The 24580-nt window shown below is 38.4% G+C and overlaps 1 protein-coding gene across 15 annotated transcripts in view; it reads right to left on the bottom strand.

Moving 5' to 3' along the window:
* The window catches only part of INPP4B (inositol polyphosphate-4-phosphatase type II B), a 708587-nt gene that overhangs the window by 199625 nt on the left and 484382 nt on the right, over positions 1–24580 (bottom strand). For all 15 annotated transcript variants that reach the window (XM_066232845.1, XM_066232867.1, XM_066232856.1 and 12 more), the window contains 2 exons: positions 18059–18170; positions 8624–8696 (listed from right to left, as the gene is read on the bottom strand). In XM_066232845.1, coding sequence (XP_066088942.1) covers positions 8624–8696; positions 18059–18170 — 185 coding nt within the window. The remainder of the gene's footprint in view (positions 1–8623; positions 8697–18058; positions 18171–24580) is intronic.

Below are 24580 nucleotides of genomic sequence, written 5' to 3'. Positions count from 1 at the left end.
AAAAGCTAAAGGAGTTCATCACCACCAAACCAGTACTACATACACTAGTAAAGGGTCTTCTTTAAAGAAGAAGGAAAAAAATATGAACATATGAACAATAAATTGACAATAAATACATATCTCTCAACAATTGTACCTAAAGATGATGATGATAGATAGATAGATAGATAGATAGATAGATAGATGGACAAGCAGAACAGAAGCACTCATAGATACAAAGAACATTTTAGGGCTTTCAGATAGGAGGAGATGGGAGGAAAAAGTGAAGGGACTGAGAAGTACATACTTATTGTTACAGAATAGTCATGGGAATGGAAAATACAGCATAGGGAATAGAGTCAGTAACATTCTAATAACTGTATGGTATCAGATAAACATGAGATTTATCAGGATAATCACATAGAAAGTTATATAATGTCGGCCCTGTCCAGGTAGCTCAGTTGGTTAGAACATCAACCTTATACACCAAGGTTGTGAGTTTGATCCCTGGTCAGGTCACATACAAGAATCAACCAATGAATGTATAAATAACACCAAATTTATATTTGTTTCTCTCTCTCTCTCTCTCTCTCTCTCTCTCTCCCTGCCTCTCTCCCTAAATCTCAATAAATAAAAATATTTTTTAAAAGTTATACAATGTCTAATCCCTGGGGTATATACCTGAAACTAATATAATATTGTATGTCAACTGCAATTAAAAATAAAAAATGATTAAAGATGCATTTCTGACCATACAACAGGCTCAACCTAGTAACAATATCGAACGTCTACTATAAATTCTTCCCCCCTCCATGCTTCAAGGAGAGCCTTGTGTGTATTCTCTTCATCTTTTTCACTAGTTTTTCTAAAACAGTTACTAAAAATATCATGTGACAGATTCTACCAGGAGGAAAGCAGTGGAGACAGCACATCATGGTCTTGTGATGACTTAGTCAAGTTCTAAGTTGCTCCAGATAGGGATACATTCCCCTTGAGGTTTACTCCATAAGGTGAACAAACACAGGGACAGAAAGTAAATGACAGATCCCCACCCCTACCCCGCTAACCCGACCAAATTGAAGCACAACCCAGATTTCTATATTGTTTCTCCCAGACCCCATAACCGGGCCTCTTTAACAAGATAATGCACCCACTGCTTTTTAATGGGATTCAGAAATTGTGAAAGCCCACCTGCTCCAATTCTGAATTATCAAAGTAAAGATGCCAAGGAAACATTCAATAAAGCCACCACTTGGACAACACACACAAAAAAATGGCTGCTCCCACAACCTGGGGAAGAAAGGATAAACCAGAGAGTCATGGAGTGATTTTTCTCTTTTTTGTGTCTCTGTTAGGGGTGTCAGAGAACTGGATGAAACATTTGGAAATCTGGATTCAGGGTCAAGGAGATCATTAAAAAGCCGGATTTCACCAATTTTCTTTAACGTATTTCTCCAGAGGAAGCTCATCTGTGATTATCTTCATGTACTTCCTTGCTTTTGAGAGGTGGTAAGAGTCACACATTTAAATGGAATCTTAGATTACTGGCTTCAAGCCTTATAAAATCATTATTTTAATGTACTGCAGATTTTTGTAGATAATCTATTCATTCTGTAGCTTTTAGTTATGCAGTTGTGTAATAGTTCAATTATTCAGCTGAAGTATACATATATCGCCTATTCTCCAAATGCTACATTATACTTACTAGAGATGAGCCTGTGTAATCCAATTAGATACTGACACTCCCTTATTTGTACTTGAGAATATCTTAGGTTTATATACATAATAAATGTAGGGTGTGTCTTTTTAATATTAGGTAAAATAACTAAATAAAAATCACTAAAATCCTGTCCTAAGCATGGTTAACAGAAAACAAAAGGTAAGAAAACATGACAGAACTCTGGAAATACAGCAGATATCTTTTTTAAAATAATAAAGATGAGACAGGGAGGGTTTAGAGGGTGGGTCAAAAAAGTGAATTGATTAAGAAAAATAAATTCATAGACACAGAGAATAGTATGGTGACTACCAGAGGGAAAGGGGGCTAGAAGAAGTTGAAGAGGGGACAGAGGGATAAATGGTGATGAAAGAAGGCTTGACGTGGGGTGGTGACCACACAATACTATATACAGACGATGTTATACAATTGCACACCTAAAACCTAAATACTTTCATTAACCAGTCACCAATGAATTCAATAAACATTTTAAAAAGGAATAATAAAGATGAAATTAATTGTTTAAAAAAGAGACTCTTGAGAAAGTTTTAGTTACTATTCTCTAGATTTGTTATAAAAACTAAATTGTTATTGTGTGTGTTGTGTTGGGAAAAAAATTGAAATGGAATATGAGCTGAGTTGGACAAAGTGCTAGTGTAGCTAAATGCATACAAATTCTTGATCCTCCATCTTCAATTCAAGGCCAAGAATGAAAAGAATCTATAACAGATATCAGAATGAAACATAAAAACATTTGTAGAACTTTAGTCTCCAACTTATGATAACTGCTGAGTTTAATGTGTAGAATTTAGATGTTAAATTTTCTGTGGTCAAGAAAATGATTTGCTTAATTCCTTCTAGTTTGATTTGTTCTGTTCAATTCTAGTTTAAACATTAAAATAAAGGACAGGGACAAAACTAGAGAAGAAGCTGGCTCATATTTCATGATAAGCAACCTGGAACCACCTGTAGTATACTGAACATATAGTGTTTCTTGTTCATTTGCCTCTGTTTGAGGCATTCCTTGCAATTCAAAGAAACATCCTTCTTTCTTGGTAATCATCCTATAAACTCAGCTCAGCTAGCATCTCCTCCAGGAAGCCTTCCTTGGCTTCTGTCCCCTGCCTCCTCACAGGTGTCTCTCCTTTGTACTTCGCATCCCCATCTCTATTATGGACTGTTTACTTTTTGTGTGTGTGTCCTCCATGACAATGTGAACTTTGTGAAAGCCAGGACTGTGCTATTTTCTTAATCTTCATTTTATCTCCTATACCCAGAACAGGACCCAGCAAATGGAAACATTCCACAGAAAGGAGCTTAAATCTTGCAACTCAGATATTCCCCAGCTTTACTTTCCCCAAGAGGAGAACACTCACAGCGCCAATCGTGTACATCGGGGGAGGGGAGAGGGGGAGGGGGGGAGGGGGGAGATGGTCAAAGCAAGCGGCAAGGACATAATCAGAACCTCACTTCAAGGGACAGCACAGGCATCAGAATGAAAAAGGGCCTCCTCACATTCATCCACAAAACACTAACTAACTTTTTGCTTCCATTACTTTCTTGCCTTTATTACCTAAAGTGAGTACTGGAGAAGATAATGTATTCAGAAAGATAGTGGAAGTGTTTAAAGGTGTCTAAGAGATGATTCCATTGATTTTGTGTGTGTGTGACAGAGAAACAGAGAGAGGGACAGATAGAGACAGACAGACAGGAAGGGAGAGAGATGAGAAGCATCAATTCTTCATTGCAGCACCTTAGTTTCTCATTGATTACTTACTTATATGTGCCTTGACGGGGGGGTGGGGGTGGGGTACAGCAGACCGAGTGACCCCTTGCTCAAGCCAGCGACCTTGGGCTCAAGCTGGTGAGCCTTGTTCAAACCAGATGAGCCCGCGCTCAAGCCGGTGACCTGGGGGTTTTAAACCTGGGCCCTCCATGTCTCAGTCCAATGCTCTATCCACTGCACCACCGCCTGGTCAGGTGATTCCATTGAATATTAGGTGGTGAAATTCACTCTTTCATCGAAGGTACTTAACATCCTAAATATATTAGCACACAGTAATGAAAATATATAGGAATTCCAAAAACAGCAAGGTTAATGGACTCCATCGCATTTGTTAAAACAGCAAAAGGCAAAGAAATCTGGGTGACAATATAGGGTCAAGGGCCAATGGTAGAAGCCAAAACGACTCCAAATTTTATATATCAGAGAGTTAGAAATACAAGGGGAACATCTACTTAAACTGATATGGATAAAATACAGCAGAGATACCTGTTAATACAAAATGACATAGAAAATGTGACAAGGTTGGGCACGTTCAGGGCGGTATGGTGGTGCTAGTGTCCTGACCTTGAACTTACAGTCTCCAGAACTGTGAGTAATAAACGTTTGTTGTTTATAAGCCAACAATAAGTGAATAAATAAATAATTTGATGAGGTCGTAGATTTAGCACCTAAAGGAGGAAAAATGGGGGTGGATTTTGGTTTTTTTCCTGGAATTCATCAGGACTCAAGTATAGAGGGAAAATTTGGACAAGCTCTTAAAATACTGAGTTATGCACTGCACTGCTGGTGGCACGGTAAGGGACATGGAACCGGAATGAGTGGCTCGGCTGTGTGACACTGTGAAAGGCAACTAACATCTGTGTTGAGATATGAGGGAGAAAACATTTCAAAATGAGAATTTGGTAATGATCTTTAAGAAGAGTAAAAAATTATTTTCTTTCCAGCCTAAATAGTTCATTTGAACATCTTTCTCCTGGAAAAAATAACAGTGCAGTTTTTCATTACCTGAAGCATAAATTCAAATGATAAGATAGGCCTGTTATCAGCCATCTGACGAGCATTTATTGAGTTCCTATTTTATCCTGGTCCTCGAGGTACAGAAATAAACAAGCAGTGTTCTTCCCTCTTAAATAGCTTAAGCTCTCGTGTCTTCTGCAAAGCAACTGCAGTGTCTTAACCTTATTTTGGGGAAAAAAAAGAACCAAATATATAGTGGCCCATTTTGTGAAGAGGTGTGATTCATCTATGAAGCAAGAAGTAAAAATGCCACTATATTCTCTAAATAGGGAGAAGTGCATGAATTCAGGATGGCTGGTAGGGCCGTATCCTCACCTGTGTTCAGATCCCAGCTCACAGAGCATGGGAATCAACGCTGCAGACACACCCTGGGTGAACAAGAAGGACGGTGTACAGCATGTATATACAGCATGAAAGTGGTCTTTAAAGAATGCACAGAATAATTTCATGACTCGAGAAGTATGGAATTCAATCAAAGAAGACAATACATCTGATGTAACACTTACTGACAGGGGAAACTCACTCGAAATGTGCAGATAATAGGAAACTTTGGGACAAGGGCCACCAGCCCCACAGATCTGGCACAGTAATACAAGGGTGCACTGAAGTACTCTTTCAAGGAAAATTGGGCATATTCAACATAGAGATAATTATCATCCTGACAAAAACTTAAAAATGTGTATCTGTGGTCAGGCTTACAGGATATAACTCACTCCCGAGAAAGACACTGTCAATGACAAAGACATTTGTGACCCTGTGAAATTCATTAAAATATATACGTTTATAGAATACTTTTTTTAAAAAAAAGGAAAAAATATGAAGCAAAAGCTAAACTAAGCTATAACTACTTCAAACAGTTGAGAGCCAAAAAGAAATAAATTGCCATGCAGAGAGACTGATCTGTCTGCCATGGTCACACTGCTAGCTGGCAACCCTAGGCTCTGACACCACATATGACGGTCCATCCGAGGTTCTTGTAGGACAACGATGAGAGCCCATTCGTGACTGTTCTGCTGGACACAAGGTGCTGCCAGTGATGTGACTGAGCAGGACATCACTGTCTTGTACTCTTCTACATCCAAAGTGAACCTCCCCTCCTGCCCCATCCCAGCAAGAACTAGATTTCTGTGTTCTCACTACCATTTTGCGTAAATGAATAAACAGATCATTCAAGAGGTAAACCTACCATTTCAACCACTTTATTCTATGAGTTCTATAATTGGAAAGTCAAACCAAATAAAAGTGTTCCCCTTGTAATACTTAATGCCTTCCAAGGCGTCTTGCTTCAGGGAATACAAAATCCCATAGCTCCAAGGAATTCGGTCAGCCAAACAGTGAAGCACTTCTCTGGCTCCTGGAACCATCAGTTCTGCCTCGCTCCTCTGCCTCCTCCTCCCTCTCCTGCCCTCCATTCCCCAGCCACATTCAACTTGCAAGACACAAGGCGGGCAAGAAGGGAGACCTTAGGGGGAAGAGCTTTTTCTTTTGCAGTCTTACAACAGATAAGTGACTTTTCTGAATTATAAATGAAACCTCTGGAGATATAAATAGAATAGGGAAGAGCTGCTGAGAGATATGACATTCTCTCCTTCTCACTCAATAAGTACTTCATAACTCACTGGAGGCTGGCAACTTCCATGCAACACATTAATGCACAGATTTGAGAAGAATATGGATAACTCTCTTTGCCAACAGATTAAAAAAAATCTAAGTGGGAATAGAATGGATTCATTCCAAAGTTGCCGAGTTAAGACAGATAAAAAAAAAATAGACAAAAAGACAAAGATACACATAGGTCAAAATCATACATATTCTAAACCTGCACAATGCATTTTTATATTTTTTGAACAGAAACATTTCCTGAACACTACTTAGTTGTTTTTTTTAATTCTTTTTAAAAATCTAGCACACAATGCAATAGACAGATGATGTATCATAGAACTGTACACTTGAAACCTATATAATTTTATTAACCAACGTCACCCTAATAGATACTTTGAAAATCTAGTTTTTATAACCTTTGATTGTCATTTAGTCTTATCTTTGCCTAAAAAAAGAAGGCTAAGAGAAAATATGTGCAGCATATATCCCAGGTTCTGAGCACTCCTCCAGGTTGACCCAACTAAGGAGATTGAAAAAATGTCACTGGAACTAAGTGGCATATCACCCCCAAAACTGTCACCTTCATGAAAAAAAGCAATGATGAATCATGTCTCATTCCACTAAGTAAGGATATTTGAATTGCAGAATGCAGCTGCTCTCATCAATGCGGTGGCAGCTGTCTTTGTCACATCACAATTTATACATTAGGAACAGTATTCTTGTAATTTGGAAGACTGCAACTCTAAGACTCGCGCCTTCCAGATGTTACTGCACAGTGCCATGCCAGGGGGTTCTGACTTATTTTTCCCTGTGTTCTCTCTGCCTCTACTTCCTCCTCAGGTGACATAGTCTCTTAGTTAGCCATTTTTCTCTATCTCTTTGGAATTTATATTAAACCAACTGATATTTTAAAATACATTTCTTTGTGTGTGCATAAAAAAATCTACCAGGTTCACATGAGTGAATTGTTAAAAAAATGATAGTATAGGTGATTTTGGTGTTAACCTGATTCATTCAATGTGTATTGAAAATAAACTTAACGTTGCCCACACTCGATTTCATTTCTCAAAATTTAGCAAATTATATAGATGTTCTAGATATACTTTAAAAAGTATTAAAGGTTTAGTCAACTTTCTGGTGGAAAAATCAAAGTGAGGAGGTCCCTTTGAGTCTACATTAGGTATTTTAACCACATTGATAATTTATCAAGTACTTTGACAGTGCATGGCTAGTCTAACTGTCTGGTAGACCCTTCACTGTTTAATGAACATCCCTCTAATATTACATCCTTTAAAATAAATAAAATGAAATACAAATCTGTCATTTGGTCATAAATTGAGATGCAGCTGCTTTCTTTGGTATATTCCCTCATTCTACATAAGTAGAGTTAATGTTTTGTTATTGTTAAATTTTATGTTGGGTTTTCTGTATGTACAAACACAGTCAAAGGGTTGTTTTCCCTTTTTCCATTCCCATTCTCTGCTGTCAGTGGCTTCCTTCAGGGAACAACTGTTCATAGTTTGGGAGATGTGTATTAGTTAGCCTTTGAAGTTTGATATCATTCCTTAAGCTGATTATAATGATATCTATGCCTGTTTAAATGTACAGTGTGGCAGAGCTAGAAAAATATCAAAGCTTATTTTATTGTTAAATCAACATATTAATTAATGACTTTTTAGTAATAGCACTGCCCAGTAATTATGAACAAAGGTCTTGGCATCCACACTGGATTTAAATTCTGAACCTGGATTTAAATTGCTAAGGAGGTGACCTTGACCATTCACCTCATCTGCCACATGGGGATAATGGTAGTGCCTTCTTCATTGCACACATCAGCCATCAGAGAGCACGGTAAGACAGGCATAAAGGCATTAAGCATATTGCCTAGCATTGTCATAGTTATTATTTACAATTATTACAATTATTATGGTGCTGTTATCATAATTTACATTATTTAAATATTAGTTCCATAATTTATATATATAGTTCATCACATTTTTTTAACTGTACCATGTCTCAGTTTGAGTCACAAGTTTATAAATTAGCACATAGTTTAATGTCTTATTGAAATTCAAATACATTACTAGAAGTAATATAATCTACACATACATACCCAAGAATGTACAAACACATCTAAGAATTTTTCCTACCGGAACCACATATTTACCTGTTTTAGCAACTTTATTCTGAGTTCTGTAATAACAAAGTCAAACTAAATAAGAGCTTCACATTTCTAATACCCCAGTATGTCTTGTTTCAGATAATATAAAATCCAACAGTTCATAGGGTTTGGTTTTGTCATATAGCCAAGGTTTTTATATCTTTCTTATGGAACTGTTGGGTCTCTCCCTCTCCCCCCCCCCCCCCGGCTGGCTCCTCACGATTACCAATTCAATTACTAAGTGTTCACAAATGATTCATTCTGTGAGAATGCTGCCCAGGTTCAGTACTGACTTCACAGGACATTAAAATTCCTGTCCGCATGAAACCAATGTAAGTTTCTAGGACTGTGAAGTACATACCTGCATTCAAAAAAGGTAAGTGGTCTTTTCCGCCCACATTCTCCGGGACTGTACATTCACACACCAGTGAACACTAGGCAAGGGTAAGAGAAAAGGAAAAAGAAAACATATTGGAAACTAATCAAAATTAAATTCTTTTATTTTACTTACAAAACATGAGGTTATGTACAAGGTTTCAAAATATTCCGAATAAGACATTTTGGTAAAACTATTTTCAGCTTTTATCTTGTTTCACTTGTGATTATTTATACATAATAGAATTGTATTATACAATTATAGACTACACTTCAGTTCTAGTTCAAGACTGAAGGATTTTGTTTTTCTGACAGCTGAGATGATTTTGAATCAATAAAAAGCAAATTATTTTCAAGGTTTTAGACAAAGGCAATGTTAAAACAACAACAACAAAAATATGTTGTGGCATCTAAACACATAAGGAAAAAGGAACGTTTTGTCTCCAGCAAAACAATGCAAACACTTGGTCTTAGAGTGTGAGGGGCCGTTTATACATAAGCTGATCAGAGATAGCAAGCTCAGGAGCCTTTGCTGAGCTGACACCCCTCCAGACAGAAGAGAGAAGAGGCAGAGGGGCATATATATCACCAGGTTCCCGGTGAATAAACCACGAGTGAGAGACAAGATCCTAGATCGATCATCTCTTAGTGAGTATGGGACCTTCCTTCAGCTTCCCACGAGACTGTAACTGAGAGATGAAGCAAAACTCTCCTGGCCCTAGGAGGCTGCCAAGAGACCTATTTATCAGAAACACTAGTGTTTGTTTCTTCAAATGAGTTTCCTTCTACACCTAACACAATTTTTAAAAAAGGAAAATAATGAATTTCAGAGCAAATATGTCACACAAATTAACAAATGAATGCAGATAAAAACCAACAAAACTCTGGAAAGCTCTTTTGTGATGAGTTGTAAGGAAAACAGCCATACTCTAGAGTGCACGTGGCTGTGCTTAAGAGGTTCCGAGACTCTGACAGCCCTCCTCCGGCCCTCCGGCCCTCCGAGGAGTGTATCAGAATGTCTGGGGCTGGTTCCTAATATCCTATCTACTATCTGTCCCCTCCACCCTTCCTCCCCCAGGCTCTGGCCTTTTTTGAGAATCATGACCACTGAGGTCACTGGTAATGATGATATATGTATTTTTGAGACAGTAATTTAATTGTTGATTTAACTATTACTTTCTGTATTCTGATAGTCCACTACTGCCTTATTCCTCTATGGTATCATTTATCACATTACTAAGAAAGTCTCTTACGGGGGAAAAATGTGCTTTCCATAATTTCTTTAGTGCTTATAGTGAGGTCCTAGTTTACGGAAAGAATGAATAACTGCAAACAGCTCTTCAAATTTGATGGTCTTCTTCCTGACCCACCGGAAGTAAGAGGGGACCCCTTCTTTTAATCTATAGCCATTTCGTAAATACACTTCCTGAATCACGAGAGCCATGTGAAGCGATGCTTGAACATCTTGAGAAGCCTTTATTTCTCCTATGTCCAATATTTCCTCTACTCCTTTCAGCCTAGATAGATAGGGCTGTTAAAATAATCTTTGACAATCATTCTATTCATCATATCAATGTTCTGTTCTAGAATGTACAATGGTTATTTCCTGCCCAATCAAATCCTATCGTCTCAGACTGGACTTCACATCCTTTCCTGATTTGTCTCTGCTGTCCTTCCACATAAAACTGGGCAGATGGCTGTGGACCATCCTCTTTTCCAAATGATCATCTACAATATATCTTGGAGGAATAGCTGAGATGAGACTCTTAGTGAAGAAGTCCCCTTATTCATAGGGATTGGGCTATACTCCTGAGAAACCACTTCCCTCCACAGGGGCAACCCTGCCTCTGTGTAATCAACGATGACTTTCTGTTTCCTGACAGAAGGCCTGCATTAGTTAACAAATAGACACAGAAATGTGGTTTTCATACATCTATCATTCCCATCCTCACTGGAAGGCAGATGCTTAGGGGAATTTTAACCAAATTGCATTCTTAATGTTGCAATTGTCATATTGCACTTTAAAGCTCTGCTATTCAAAATGAACTCAAGATGTAAATCCACGAAACAGAAACAGAAAATATCCAATAAATATTTATTAACTTAACATTTCCAAATCTTCGACTTGGTAATTATTTTCTTCAATTTCTCCCTGAGTGGACCTTCTGTCTCTATTTAGATTGAAAGGTTTTTGAAGCAAAGAACAATATTTCTTATTTTCTTAGCCTTTATTATTATTATTATTATTATTATTATTATTATTATTATTTTACAATCAACTCTAGAATCATGTTTCCACCATGCTAGATGGTACAGAGATGCAAAGATTACAAAGATGTGGAATCTGTGTTTAAGGAGGCTTAAGCGACATAGACTGTTCGTTGCTAGCACAATGATGGGTATTTGTAGCATTGCACAATTACAGGGTGTGTGCTCCCAATGTAATGACTTCAACATTTGTGATTCTCATCAGGAATAACAAACATCACACACTTTTTGTACCAAACATTAATACCATACACTACTGATTTTGATGAATACTTTAAAAAGTGTCACTTCATAGTAACTGTGGCCAATGAGAAGAAACTAGATATATAACATTCTTGGAGCTTAATGATCTTAAATATCAACTAATATACCAATTTGCCATGCACTGGGCTAGAAAATGAACTGAATTATTAAAACAATGATTATAAAGGTCTGTATGAATCCATCCAAGATCCATATTTCCTAGGTAAAGCACATTCATGTCTGTTAGTTTATTCCTTAATTCATGAGTTCTTTATGTTTAGTTTGGAATCTCTAGGAAGTCCCTGATAACTTTTTTCTCCCCTGATAACTTTTGTCTTTGCATCCTCTGAAGCATCTAGCAAGGGTGAAGATGATATAATTTCCGTAAGAATACTAAAACATCGTTTTTCTTTTTGCCTCTCTTTCTCTTAAAAGGATATAGAGGAATTTGTCTAGAGGCTATAGGACATAATTATTTGAGAGCTAATGATATGTGTGCTTGTGACTCTTCTATTTTAAATATTTCTTGTTTGCATTTCTAATGTAATAAATGTCTATAGATATAATCCAAATAAGTAAAGTCTCTAATAGGGTAAATATCAATAGATAAATCCACATAAATATACATTTTAAAAGTATAAAATATGAAAATTTCCATGCTTTTTTCATCTCATTCAGTCTCATGGTTTAAATATCATCCAAATGCCATCTGATTCACAAATATATAATTCTAGCTTGGACATCTCACATGAATTCCAGACTCACACCCTCAAGTGCTCACATACATCTACACTTTGAAGTCTAAGAGGAATTTCAAAAATCTCAAAATCTCCTGTCCTCCCCAATCTGCTTCTCTCAGTTTTCCTAATCACAACAAATAGTAATTTTATTCTTGTGCCTGGTGTCAGGCTGTGTTTTACTTTACCCATCAATACTACCCTGATCCAACTCGTCTTCATTTACACCCTGAATTTTATATTTGGGGAACATAAAAGATGGAACCTTTTGAGACCGGTCCTTAGCTACCAAAGTACTCAACATTTTCTCTGATATGGCTGATGAAAGTCCACTTAAAACATCATTTCATGGCACTTAAAAACTGTTTTGAAGGCAGTATACAAATTTAACAGATATTGGAAATATTTAACAGATATGTAGGAAGTAGAAATTGTCATTCCAGACAAAGGGAGTGGTATGAGCAAAGACATAAACCTGGAGAATGTGAGTGTGTGTTAATAGAACCAAATGTATTAATAAAATGTGGCAAAGATAAAAAACAAAACAAAAAAACCCACATCATTTCAAAGTACGGGGACAAATTAATCTGAGAAGGGCAGTTGGTCATCAAAATACCGATTAGTCAAAGGGAGGTGTGCTGTGACTCCATTTATACCATCTTTGCCGCTGTCATAAATAAGTAAGGCACTTTCCTTCCTCTTGTAGAAATCACCACTTTTTGGTCTGTGCCACATCCAGGTATCATCTAGACATGAAACAAAGGGGGTGACAAGGCGAGAACTGAGCTGGACTCACCTCCTGCAAAGCCCCACTGGAGGATGCCAACGAACACCCTTTCTGCCCTGACAGGAAGCCCAGGATTGCAGCGGCAAAGCGGAGGACTGTGGCTGTCTCACATGACCTGCTGGCTGTTATTGACAGGGGATTTCTCATCTATGCCCTGATGCGATGATTTTGCTTCCTAGTTCTCCTTTCCCTAGTAGAGTTTTTTCTTGGATGCTTACTTTAAAGGCTGTTTTTCGAAAATAATTTCTTCTTTTTTCCTTCATAATCCTGCACTCTTCACTACATTCTGACTCCAGTCTCTTTATTGAACCGTTTGTACAGCATTATATGCAACCAAATATTTTCCCTTCCAGGATACAATTTTGGATTTTATTTCTTCAGAGTAAAATTGACTGCTATTTATTGATCTGTTCAATTTGCCTGTGTTGGGCTCTATTCTAGTCACTGCAGATAAAGGACAAAACAGACAAACATTTTCCTCTCCTGAGGTTTAATTCTGGTCAGGGAAATGAACAATAAGTGTGACATAAACCAAATATATAGGATGTTGGGCAGTGATAAGTATTAAGGACAAAAATAACACGAGAGAGTGGACAGAAAGTTTCAGGCTGGCATTGTAACTTTAGACATGGTAGCAGAGGAGCTTCAATGAGAAGGCAACATTTTGCATATAAATACTAGGAGTAAGTGAGGGAGTGAGCACACAGTTTGCTGGGGAGAAGCCTTCCAAGGCAGCGTGACCAGCTAAGTGCGAGGACCTGCGCTGGAGATATCCCTTGGGTACTCAAGGAGGAACAGACAAGGAAATGTGACGGGATGGAAGTGAGCAAAAAAGAGGAGTAGAGGATGAGGTAAAGGAAGTGGCAGGGAGCATCTGGAGGACTGGAAGTCAGCTCACTGGAAGGACTGGGTCTGCATTTTCAGGGAGTTAAGAAGCCACTAGAGGAATGGCATGTTCAATGTTACATTTTAATAAGTGCTCTCCTGAGACCAGACTATTATAGGGGGAGGGTGTTGGGAGAAGAAAGGATGGAATCAGGGAGACATTTCAGAGAATTCTGTAAAAACGTAGGGGCCAGTCAATGTTGGTAATAATGAAGGGGTCATGAGCCCTTGGATTCTGGATGCATGTAAAGTCAGAATCAATAGGATTTGCACAAACATATTAACTGTGAATGTGAGAGAAGGAAGGAGTCAACATGACTCCAAAATTAAAAAAAAAAAAGTTTCGATACCTAATGCAATATAATATTTCACCTGGTATATTGGCTTTGTTAAAGGACAATGTCAGAATTTTCTCTGTGAATTTTTCTTTCTACTGCAATGTGATGTGAATACTTTGTCTTCTATTTCTTTGTGTGCATATATCATATAAAAGTGAACCAGTGCAATATGGTGAACGACCCTCTGCTCAGTGTTCCCTGGATGAGAAATATGCAGGCTAGGGAGAAAGTAGGGTTGCAATTATAAGTACATGAAACACAATTTATTCTTGCATTATTATGTATTAATTATTGTGTTATTTTCCATATAAACAATTGTGAACTTATTTTTGCCCTACCCTATATAATAATAATGTAGTTGAGAAAATAAGTGAGTAAATGTAGGTAAGAAGAGAGATTGGATTTTTTTAATATTTTATTTTATACTCTGAAGGTTATATAACATTCAAAATTAAAATGTAGCATTTTATATCAGAGGTATTGTTATAAACTCTACTGTATTTCTTAAAATTCATATGTTGGGCCCTGGCTGGTTGGCTAAGTGGTAGAACATCAGCTAGGTGTGCAGATGTCCTGGGTTCAAGTCCCAGTCAGGGCACACTAGAGAAGTGCCCATCTGCTTCTCCACTGCTCCCCCTCCCCCTTCTCTCCCTCTCTTCTCTTCCTGCAGCCATGGCTTGATTGGTTCAAGCGTCAGCCCTGGGTGCTTGAGGATAGCTCATTGATTACAGCACCGGCCTCAGGTCGAGACTGCTGTGTAGATCTCAGTCCAGGTGTATGCGGGAGTCTGTCTCTCTATCTCCCCTCCTCTCACTTGGAAAAGAAGAAAAAAAATTCATATGTTGAAGCGCAAACACTGAATGTGACTGTATTTAGAGATAGGACCTTTATGGAGGTAATTAAGGCTAAACAAGGTCTTAAGGCTAGGGCCCTAATCTAATAGGGCTAGTGACCTACAGGAAGGGACAGAGACACTAGGGTTCACTTGTACTTTCTCTGTGCACATGTACCGAGGAAAGGCCACGGGAGGACACAGCCACAAGCCCACAAGCCAGGAAGAGAGCAATTGCTAGGAACTGAATCATCTGGCATTTTGACCTGGGACTTCCTAAGTCTCCAGAACTGTGAAAAAATTAATTTCTGTTTTTAAGCCATTCAGTCTATGATATCTTACTATGGAAGCTGAGCTGATTAATATAGGTATTAATCTTTTATCTGCTTCAATATATATATGGGATACCATTTGTGGCTCACCCACATGATTGTGGATCTAAGTGTAGTTCCATTCCACCCTATTCATGCAAATCAGTGAAAGGGATGTTATTTTAGGGACATCCTATCTTCCAGTAGCTTTGTCTTTTCATATGTTTTGTTCAGTCATTCACTACCTTCAGGACTTAATCGCCATTAGTAACAAATTGTGGTAATACACTGCAGTGGTTTGATTTAGAGAATCTGCAAAAGGGTCTGCATTTGCATTTCCATAAAATACCCCAGAGGACTCTGAGAACTCTTTGAAAACCACTGAGATAAAGTTATTTCCACACAGCTCTTCTAAATGTCATGCAGAGTGAACTTACTACATGTTCTTCACTCAATCATGAGTATTCCTAGGGACTGCCAACAGAGTTTATAGCAACTTTATTAAAATAATTTGCAAAAGGTCAAGGTTTACTAAGAATCCAGACAGGAAAAAGGTAATGCCAACAAAGCTTGGTGTGCTTACCATTTTTGTCACCTGTGACTCCTACACAGTTTGTGCTAACACTGCTGCCTCCTATTTCTAGAACAGCTCAGTTTAGTCTCTTTTAAGTTTACATTTCTAAGTCAGAAACATAAAGTAGAACTTTGGCGGGGCATATTCCTGTGTATCGAGTTCTCCAGTTATGAAAAGAACATGATTCAGTTTGTTCTACAACCAAACAGCAACAGAGTAAAGGAATCAAGGGGTAGATGAGTTTGTGGATGGACTTTGAGGACAGAGAGGTGGCGAGTAGTAGATTCAGTGGCAGGGAAAGTAACCCCACTTTGAAATGGGATGTGTGTCTGCTCCTGGTTTCCTGGCTCATGGCCACAGGTCCAGGCGCCATTATCTGTCTACTTCTGCTCTTAGTTCCTGCCTACCCTCTAAAGCCCCCTTCCTTAATTTTGATACAAGCATCCACGTGGTAGTGACTATGATGGGTCTTATATAGAACTCCAAAGGACATAAGAAACCTAACCCCAAACCAGGGTCCTAATCACACAAATCCTAAGATATGCTACAAAACTTCACCATGACATTGGAAAGCAACCTGATCAAACTCAGGTCTCCCTGTAATGTTTTCATATGCCCAAAAAGAGAGTTGGGGAACAGAGAGACAAGGCTTGAGGCAGCAGACAGAACCTTAGCCTAACCTGGAGGAAGAACAATATATTTTTGAAAAGCAGTCTTTGATATATTTTGTAAAGTTAATGATTCCTTCTTTCTTTTTTTTTATTCAATGAGAGGAGGGGAGGAAGAGAGACAGATTCTTTTTTTTTTTTTTTTTTTTGCATTTTTCTGAAGCTGGAAACAGGGAGAGACAGACAGACTCCCGCATGCGCCCGACTGGGATCCACCTGGCACACCCACCAGGGGGCGATGCTCTGCCCATCCTGGGCGTCGCCATGTTGCGACCAGAGCCACTCTAGCGCCTGAAGCAGAGGCCACAGAGCCATCCCCAGCGCCCGGGCCATCTTTGCTCCAGTGGAGCCTTGGCTGTGGGAGGGGAAGAGAGAGACAGAGAGGAAGGTGCGGCGGAGGGGTGGAGAAGCAAATGGGCGCTTCTCCTGTGTGCCCTGGCCGGGAATTGAACCCGGGTCCTCCGCACGCTAGGCTGATGCTCTACCGATGAGCCAACCGGCCAGGGCAAGAGACAGATTCTCATATGCACCCTGTTTAGGATCCACCCAGCAAACCCACTAGGGGGCGATGCTCTGGCCATCTGGGGCATTGCTCTGTTGCTCAGCAACTGAGCTCTTCTTTAGTGCCTGAGGCAGAGGCCAGGGAGCCATCCTCAGTGCCCGAGGCCAACTCACTCCAATCCAACCATGGCTGCTAGAGGGGGAGGGGGGGGGAGAAAGAGAGAGAAGCAAGAGGGGGAGGAGTAGGAGTGCAGAAGCAGATGGGCACTCTTTCTGTGCGCCCTGACCAGGAATCAAACCTGGGACATCCACATGCCAGGTGAGAACTCTACCACTGAGCCAACTGGCCAGTGCTAATGACTTCTTATATGTTATATAAACACTACCTTCCAGGTAGTTGTTTTCTTACTACCAAAATTCAAATGTTCCCAGATAAGAGACACTAAGCCATAAATTAAGTCATAATAGGCCTTATCATTAAAAAATGTTCATTGATGAAAAGGTAGGAATGAATATATACACAAACTTATTTTTTTTCCTGAAAAAAAAATAGCAGTTTTTAAGTCTGTCCCCTGGGCCTCAATAAAACAGAAAATTGCATTCCTAAAACAAGAATTTAGTCTAATCATTAATATCAAGTTTTTCTTTTTTAAAGAAAAGAAGTAGAAAGAAAGAGATAATCCTGGATACATCTGGTTATGTGCTGGGTCTTTATCCTGGACTTCGGGGAAGCTGCTGGCCTCCAGCTGGCATTGCTCCGCCTCCAGAGCTGTCCCTCTACTGTATGCTGTGCCCTGCTTCTCTCCCTCCAGGTTCATAAGGCACAATGTCATTAAATCTGCCCTCCCTTACATACAAACGAAATCTAAGTCCAAACTGCCTCTTTTTCCAAAGAGGATTTTGAGAGTAGGGAAGTGGTTACATTTGGCAATAGTCCTCCAGGAATATTCTGTGTGTCTCCCAAGGGGTTAACTATGGCAGAATGCCACCATGATCAACACATTCATTCCAACTGAGAAGAAGCAGAGTCCACACAGGAGCCCACGGGGAAGAGGAAGGCGTCCCTGTGCATTGCCTTGCTTTGCGCAACTCCGTGCAAACAGCCCTTGGGTTTGGAGGATGAAACGCTCTTATGGAATTTCAATTCCAGAGCTGACTTTTCATTTAGCTCTTGAATAATGAGATTTCATACCCCACAGAGGAGTTGGTGATTCAGGCATCTGGCAAAGATGATCATTTCTAATTTAATTTGTGCAATGAGCTGGCTGAGACCCTACCTTTTGTCCCTGCACATCTGTCGTGATGTGGTCGGCTTCCCCGTCCTCAATCTCCCCCATCTTCACGACACTGACTTCTATGGTGCCGACAACTTTGCCACCATCTGAAGTTCTGCAACCAAAAACAAATGAAATGGAAAGGTGAGCGGCTTCTCTCTCCTTAAATTACAGTAGTCTCCCCTTACCCGTGGCTTCGCTTTCCGTGTTTCAGTTACTCGCTATCAACCGTGGTCCAAAAATATTAAATAGAAAAATCCCAGGAATAAACAGTTCACAAGTTTTAAAAATGCATGCCATTCTGAATAGCGTGATGAGATCTCGTAGAGTCCTGCTCCGTCCCGCCAGGGCTGTGACTCTTCCCTTTGGCAGCATCTCCATGCGGTACATTCAATACAATAAGCTATTTTCAAAGAGAAAGACTACATTCATGTAAGTCTTGCAACAGTATATTGTTATAACTGCTCTTTAGTACCATAAGTTAATGTTGTTTATCTCTTCCTGTGCCTAATTTATCAATTAAACTCTACCCTAGGGATGTATGTATAGAAAGAAAACATAGCAGTGTATGTAGGGTCCAGTACCATCTGCAGTTTCAGGCATCCACTGGGGACCTTGAAATGCATCCCCCATTGATAAGGAAGGACTATAATTTGTCCACACATGTATGTTCTAAAAACCACTATTATTGCTATTTACTTCATTGGTTTTAATTAAACAAATCGGCTTAAAACACATAAAAGCATGTTAATGTTAACACTGTTCTTTTATTTTCAAAAGGAAATTAACAGTGAATGGGTGAGGTCAGTGCATAGGTTGTTAAAAACAACTTTGAGAAGGTGAAAGCCCTTCCCTCCATCCCAGGCTGCCAGGAGTGGCCATGGTACCAGGGTCAGGGCCCCACAGGCAGCCTCCCCATCTCTCCGCAGCATAAACCACAGCCCCACTAAACCACCTGCATGGGATACTATGTCTATCTTGTACAGAAAAGACAGCTGTTTAAGATAGAAAAGAGAATAAACAACCCCATAGTCCTCTAGGACCAGGCAAAATTTGATTTTGTACTTTCCCTTCACGCCATTTCCTTTCTCAGAAACTAGGCAAAGGGATTCTCTCCTAGCAGACATAAGGGATGTGAAAGGAATCACAGAGATCATTTATTACAACCTAGCACTTTTTCATATCAAAATAAAAACAGATTAAAAAACATGGAAAGGCTTGCCCAAGGTAATGCGGTAAAACCAAAAACCCAGGTTTCTGTCAATTACCAGTGGCAGGGAAAGTAGCCTCACTTTGAAATGGGATGTGTGTCTGCTCCTGGTTTCCTGGCTCATGGCCACAGGTCCAGGCGCCATTATCTGTCTACTTCTGCTCTTAGTTCCTGCCTACCCTCTAAAGCAGGGGTCCCCAAACTTTTTACACAGGGGGCCAGTTCACTGTCCCTCAGACCATTGGAGGGCCAGACTATAAAAAAAACTAGGAACAAATCCCTATGCACACTGCACAGATCTTATTTAAAAGTAAAAAAAAACAAAACGGGAACAAATACAATATTTAAAATAAAGAACAAGTAAATTTAAATCAACCAACTGACCAGTATTTCAATGGGAACTATGCTCCTCTCACTGACCACCAATGAAAGAGGTGCCCCTTCCGGAAGTGTGGTGGGGGCCGGATAAATGGCCTCAGGGGGCCGCATGTGACCCGCGGGCCATAGTTTGGGGACCCCTGCTCTAAAGCCTCCTTCCTTAATTTTGATACAAGCATCCACGTGGTAGTGACTATGAACCACCACGTGGTCACTGAACAACTCTTCTCTATTTAACAATGATGATAATTTTATTAAGATTTTCACCATCATTATTGTCTTCAATGTATAAATATTAGAATTGACAATAATAATAGAAAAAGCTAAAAAATAAAATGAGTAACCCCCATCTTTTAAGATGCTCTAATTTTTTTCTCTGAACAAGAAACTATGCAGAATAAATGACACCATCATACCACAGAAATATGATCACATGTAATGATATTTCTCGCTTGAATCTTTTTTGTTGACTATAGGTAGAAAGCCACCCATAGTTATGACCTGTGGCTGTAACTTCTGTCTAAGACTAATTGACTAACAGTAGTCAAATGACAGTTTTCTTTATTTACTCATGTTCTTTTCTGAAATTTGTTTTTAAGTTTAACCTGAATATCAACACTGACTTTCTTTCAACCAATTCCTTCTAAATGTCACTATTTTATTATAGAAAAGAGAAATGGGAAATTTAGTATAAGTAGTTTACCAAAATGCTAATTAAAATTATGACTAAGTTAAGTAACAATTATGTTACTATATAATGAATTATGCTTTTGAGAAAACTGAAGTAGAAATTCTGCTGATGTACACAGCTAATGTTATAATGTAATAAAATAAAGATTATGTACATAAAAACATTATTTACTTGTTAAATAGCATATTAAGATTTACTAAAATAAAAATGCTTATTGGCAATTTTTAAATCAGTGTAAATCATAATATTGACTTAATTATGTGAAATTAATGTAGAAAACTTAACCATTCATCACAGAAAAGATGTGTACATGATGACAGTATTATCTATGATTTTGTGAAAAACTCTATGAGCTTCAATACTGGAGTAGATTTCAATAACTCATTATACCATTTCCCAGTTGAAAATGATATAATAACTTGTTATAAGTTATGATATGATATAGCTCTGTACAATTTTTCGGTACCTGGGAGTTAAATTGTTTATTAATACGAACCTTCATTGGCACTACACGTAATATTTTTTCTAAGAGATTTGTAGACATTTTTCCCCAAACTGATCATTAAAAAACAATTAAAGGTACCTGTTTCTTTTCATAAGAACTGCTTAAAAACTTTTGTTTAAACAAACTGAGGTAGCTTACTGTGAATCCTATATATAATATTCTGAATCTTTTCCTTGAGCTAATCCAAATAATGCACGCGATGATTTGAAACAGAAAGCAGCCTTTCCACAGCCTCTCTCATGGCTGGGTACTACACCAATATATGCCATAATGGTTAAACGTATGAACTCAGCAATCGGAGTTATCCGCTAGATGCATGACAGTGGGCAAAGAACTTAGCTACATGAAGCTTCCTATGTAAAATAGAGATGATAGTAACTTTGTTGGAAAGATTACATTAAGTGACATGATTTTTGTAAAGGGCTTTAGAACAATGCTTTATACAAGTGCTTCTTCCTTCTCCCCTGCCACTTCTTCCAAGTAGTAGTAGCAGCAGCCACAGAATTATTATTGTCATTAATGTACTGTATTCTATTTAATCTGAATCCCTACAGGAATAATTTACTAAAATAGGCATTAAAGATTATAGGAAAAGATTATAGGATCTCATGCCATATGTATCTCAACAGTGATTAAGTACTCATTAAATATAGGAAATCCTAGTAATAAAAGATGATGTTATCAAGTTTACATTCTTAATAGTATAAAGAACACAAGTGTATAAATAATTACAATGACAGCAAGCATTTCAAAGTGCCCAAGCAGATGACTGAGCAATATACTGTGGGAATAAGCTTCTGAACCAGAGCTCTATCTATTCCCTTTAAATAGAAACCTGGCGATTTTTCCAATAATTTTTATACTTTGGGGTTTCCTACTTCTGTTTATCTCCTAAGACTCCCCCTTAGTCCCATAGCCAACTCAATGCACGGAGCTTGGTTAATCTAGTGACACTGGAGGGATTCTAGAATCAATATATTTCCCCCAAAAAAAATAAAATAAAAATTTATATATTTATATATTTCCCCAAAACCATTTTGGATAGGACACTGTAAATGCCATAAAGCATGCCTCTTCATCTGAGATTTGTGGAAGACAGAGTAGGGAATCTAGATTATAAACTAAAGAATTGAACCCAGGATACCCAAAGCATGGTCCACCTTGCCAATGAGCTGGTAGTTAAAATGTAGAGCAGCTTCTTACCTACACTGTATTAATTTACCACACACAGAGTATGCATAATCCACACTTCTCTCCAATCAGGAGAGCCACAATTAAAATATCTTTTCCATGTCTCCAAAAGCTGTTTCAAAGAGCATTTTGTAAAAATTCAGGGGAAAAAAAATTCTTAACTGCTTAATGATGCTTTCAACCCATCAGGCTGGGGAGGCTGGTAATAATAGCTTAGCCATTATTCATTACAAAAATTAGACTGAATCTTATGTAACGGAAATTCTTCATATCTGTATAAAAGACATATTGAAGAGAGTTCTGGACTTGGAATCAAGAAACTTAAGTATTACTTCCAGCTCAGCTGCTAACTAGCTAAGTGACAAAGGACATATCACCTCAATTTTCTGGATTTGTGTTTCTTTTACTGCAAAACAAAGAGTCCGTTTCTAACAGCTATTCTATAACATCAACAAACCCCATGCACGAATCACTCCTGTGATTCCACAGTATGATTTTATCAAAGGTACCACAGGCCATCATAGTTTGCTATATCCTTGGGAAAAAATCTCAGACATAAATAAAAAGAAAAAAAAATCTCAGACACATTCTAGCTTCTTGTCCTCACTCTCCACCCTCCTGTCCAACCTTTCCCCAGAATAAATCAAACAAACAGAATGCATGCTAAGTCTGGGAAGATAGTCAGATCTTACAGTCCAATAAAAAAGTGCTACTTTTTCTTATTATATCCAGTGCATACATACACATTTTATTGGCACTATGGCATTGCATCTTGGTATTTTTACAAGGATACAAATTTGACTTAACCAAGAAACACTCTTCTAAAAATTTATATGGCAATAAAAACAGGCTGTAGTAATAAATAACTATCTCAATCTAGATGAAGAGAAAAAAAACAAACCCTATGCAATTTCAGTCTATTGCCAGGTCATTACCACTAGTTAATGCAGAGAGCTGTAAGGGAAAGAAAAGATGGGTTGCTCATGACCGCTCTAACATTTCAATCACAACATTGAGTTCCTATTTCCTTCAGCAGATACACTTAAATATTTAACCATGCCAACAAGACAGAAGACAAAGTAGAGGAACATTTCAGCAACACAAATCTATACTCCCTTCTCACTTAGATCTTCTGCATGCATAATACATTAATGATTAAGATTCTTTAATAATCTGTCTTTAAAGTAACTCCCTTAATCCTTCCTAATGAAAGATTCAATTTCTTATGCTGAAACATACAAACATTTTTAAAAGACCAAAGGAAAGGGGATGGGAGACCATCTCCCAACAAAGGATGACTTAATGACATTCTTCCTTTAAACTTCTTCACCATTTATTATACCATTCTTCATAGAGAAAAAAAAAAAAGGAAAAAGAAAAAAAAGCTCTACTTCTGGAAATGTTAAACAGTAACATGTAAATAACTCCTCTATGTTGGAAATGCCACAGAGATACAAACCAACAAATGACTCTGTAAACACCCAGGGAGAATCCATCATTAGCACCGTCAGTCTTTGTGAATATAAAGGGAGCCTGGTGCTCTACACAGGGTTCTGCAGCTGAACAACATGCCTTGCATTTAAACCACCCCGACAAGGCACTGGGAAATGAAGGTCTCACCGGGGCAGGAAAATAAACAAAGGCTGAAAGTAAACAAACAGAGTTAGTGAGTGCACCCTGAAGACTTTCCAGTGAATCCATTTATCTGGCAATGCTAGATTTATTTATGGCTCACAAAGTGAGAATTCTATTTAATTATGTATAACTAACATACCTCTATTCTGGCTGAAATTCATTCCTGTAAGAAGCCGTATGATACTTTCAAACAAGAATTCAAATAAAACTTTTTCACTAGTTGGTACTATTAGAACTTACACACTAAGGTTTAGTCCTTGTTTTTTCCCCTCTTTTCTCATCATAAGCTGGCCTTCAGAAATTCCATCCACTATTATAGGATTCAACTATCTCTTCCATAAGAATCTTCCACAAATTCTGTATTTCCCGCTCTGTCCTGATTTCCTGATATAGAACTCCAATTGCCTTTTGTCCTGATATCCTCATTTCACATTCTATAAGTTTGGAACCTAACATTTCATTTCCTCAAACCCCAACTCATATCGACAACCTACCCTTCTCCAAAGACCAAACCCATAGACCATTACACCTCTATGTTTGCCTTGCCCCTACCTTCCAATAAGTCACCACATCCTGTCTGTAAATTTTCTTACACATGTTCCTCGCCAATGTCAATATCCCAATCAGCTTTGTCAACTGTTATTGTTCAACCTGAAGAACTTGTGCTTCCCACTTTCCAGTATCTTTCTCTTCCATTTTATCCATGTCTGCTTTTCTTCTTCTAGCCCTGTTGTCACTATTTTACTTCCCTGCCTTTGTTAAAGTCCTTAGATATTGCCCTATGCCTACCCACAGAGTTTGAAGTATAGTCTGTCTTCAGAGGCCTTACTATTAGGACTTGTCGGGAGATACGGATGGCATCTTTGGTTCAAACTGCTCCATAGGACACACACCATTAACTAACAGTGTGACTCA

Source organism: Saccopteryx bilineata, chromosome 1 (genome assembly GCF_036850765.1).
Source record: "Saccopteryx bilineata isolate mSacBil1 chromosome 1, mSacBil1_pri_phased_curated, whole genome shotgun sequence".
Lineage (NCBI taxonomy): Eukaryota > Metazoa > Chordata > Mammalia > Chiroptera > Emballonuridae > Saccopteryx > Saccopteryx bilineata.
The sequence above is the reverse complement of the archived record's forward strand: the minus strand, read 5'-3'. Positions and strand labels throughout refer to the sequence as shown.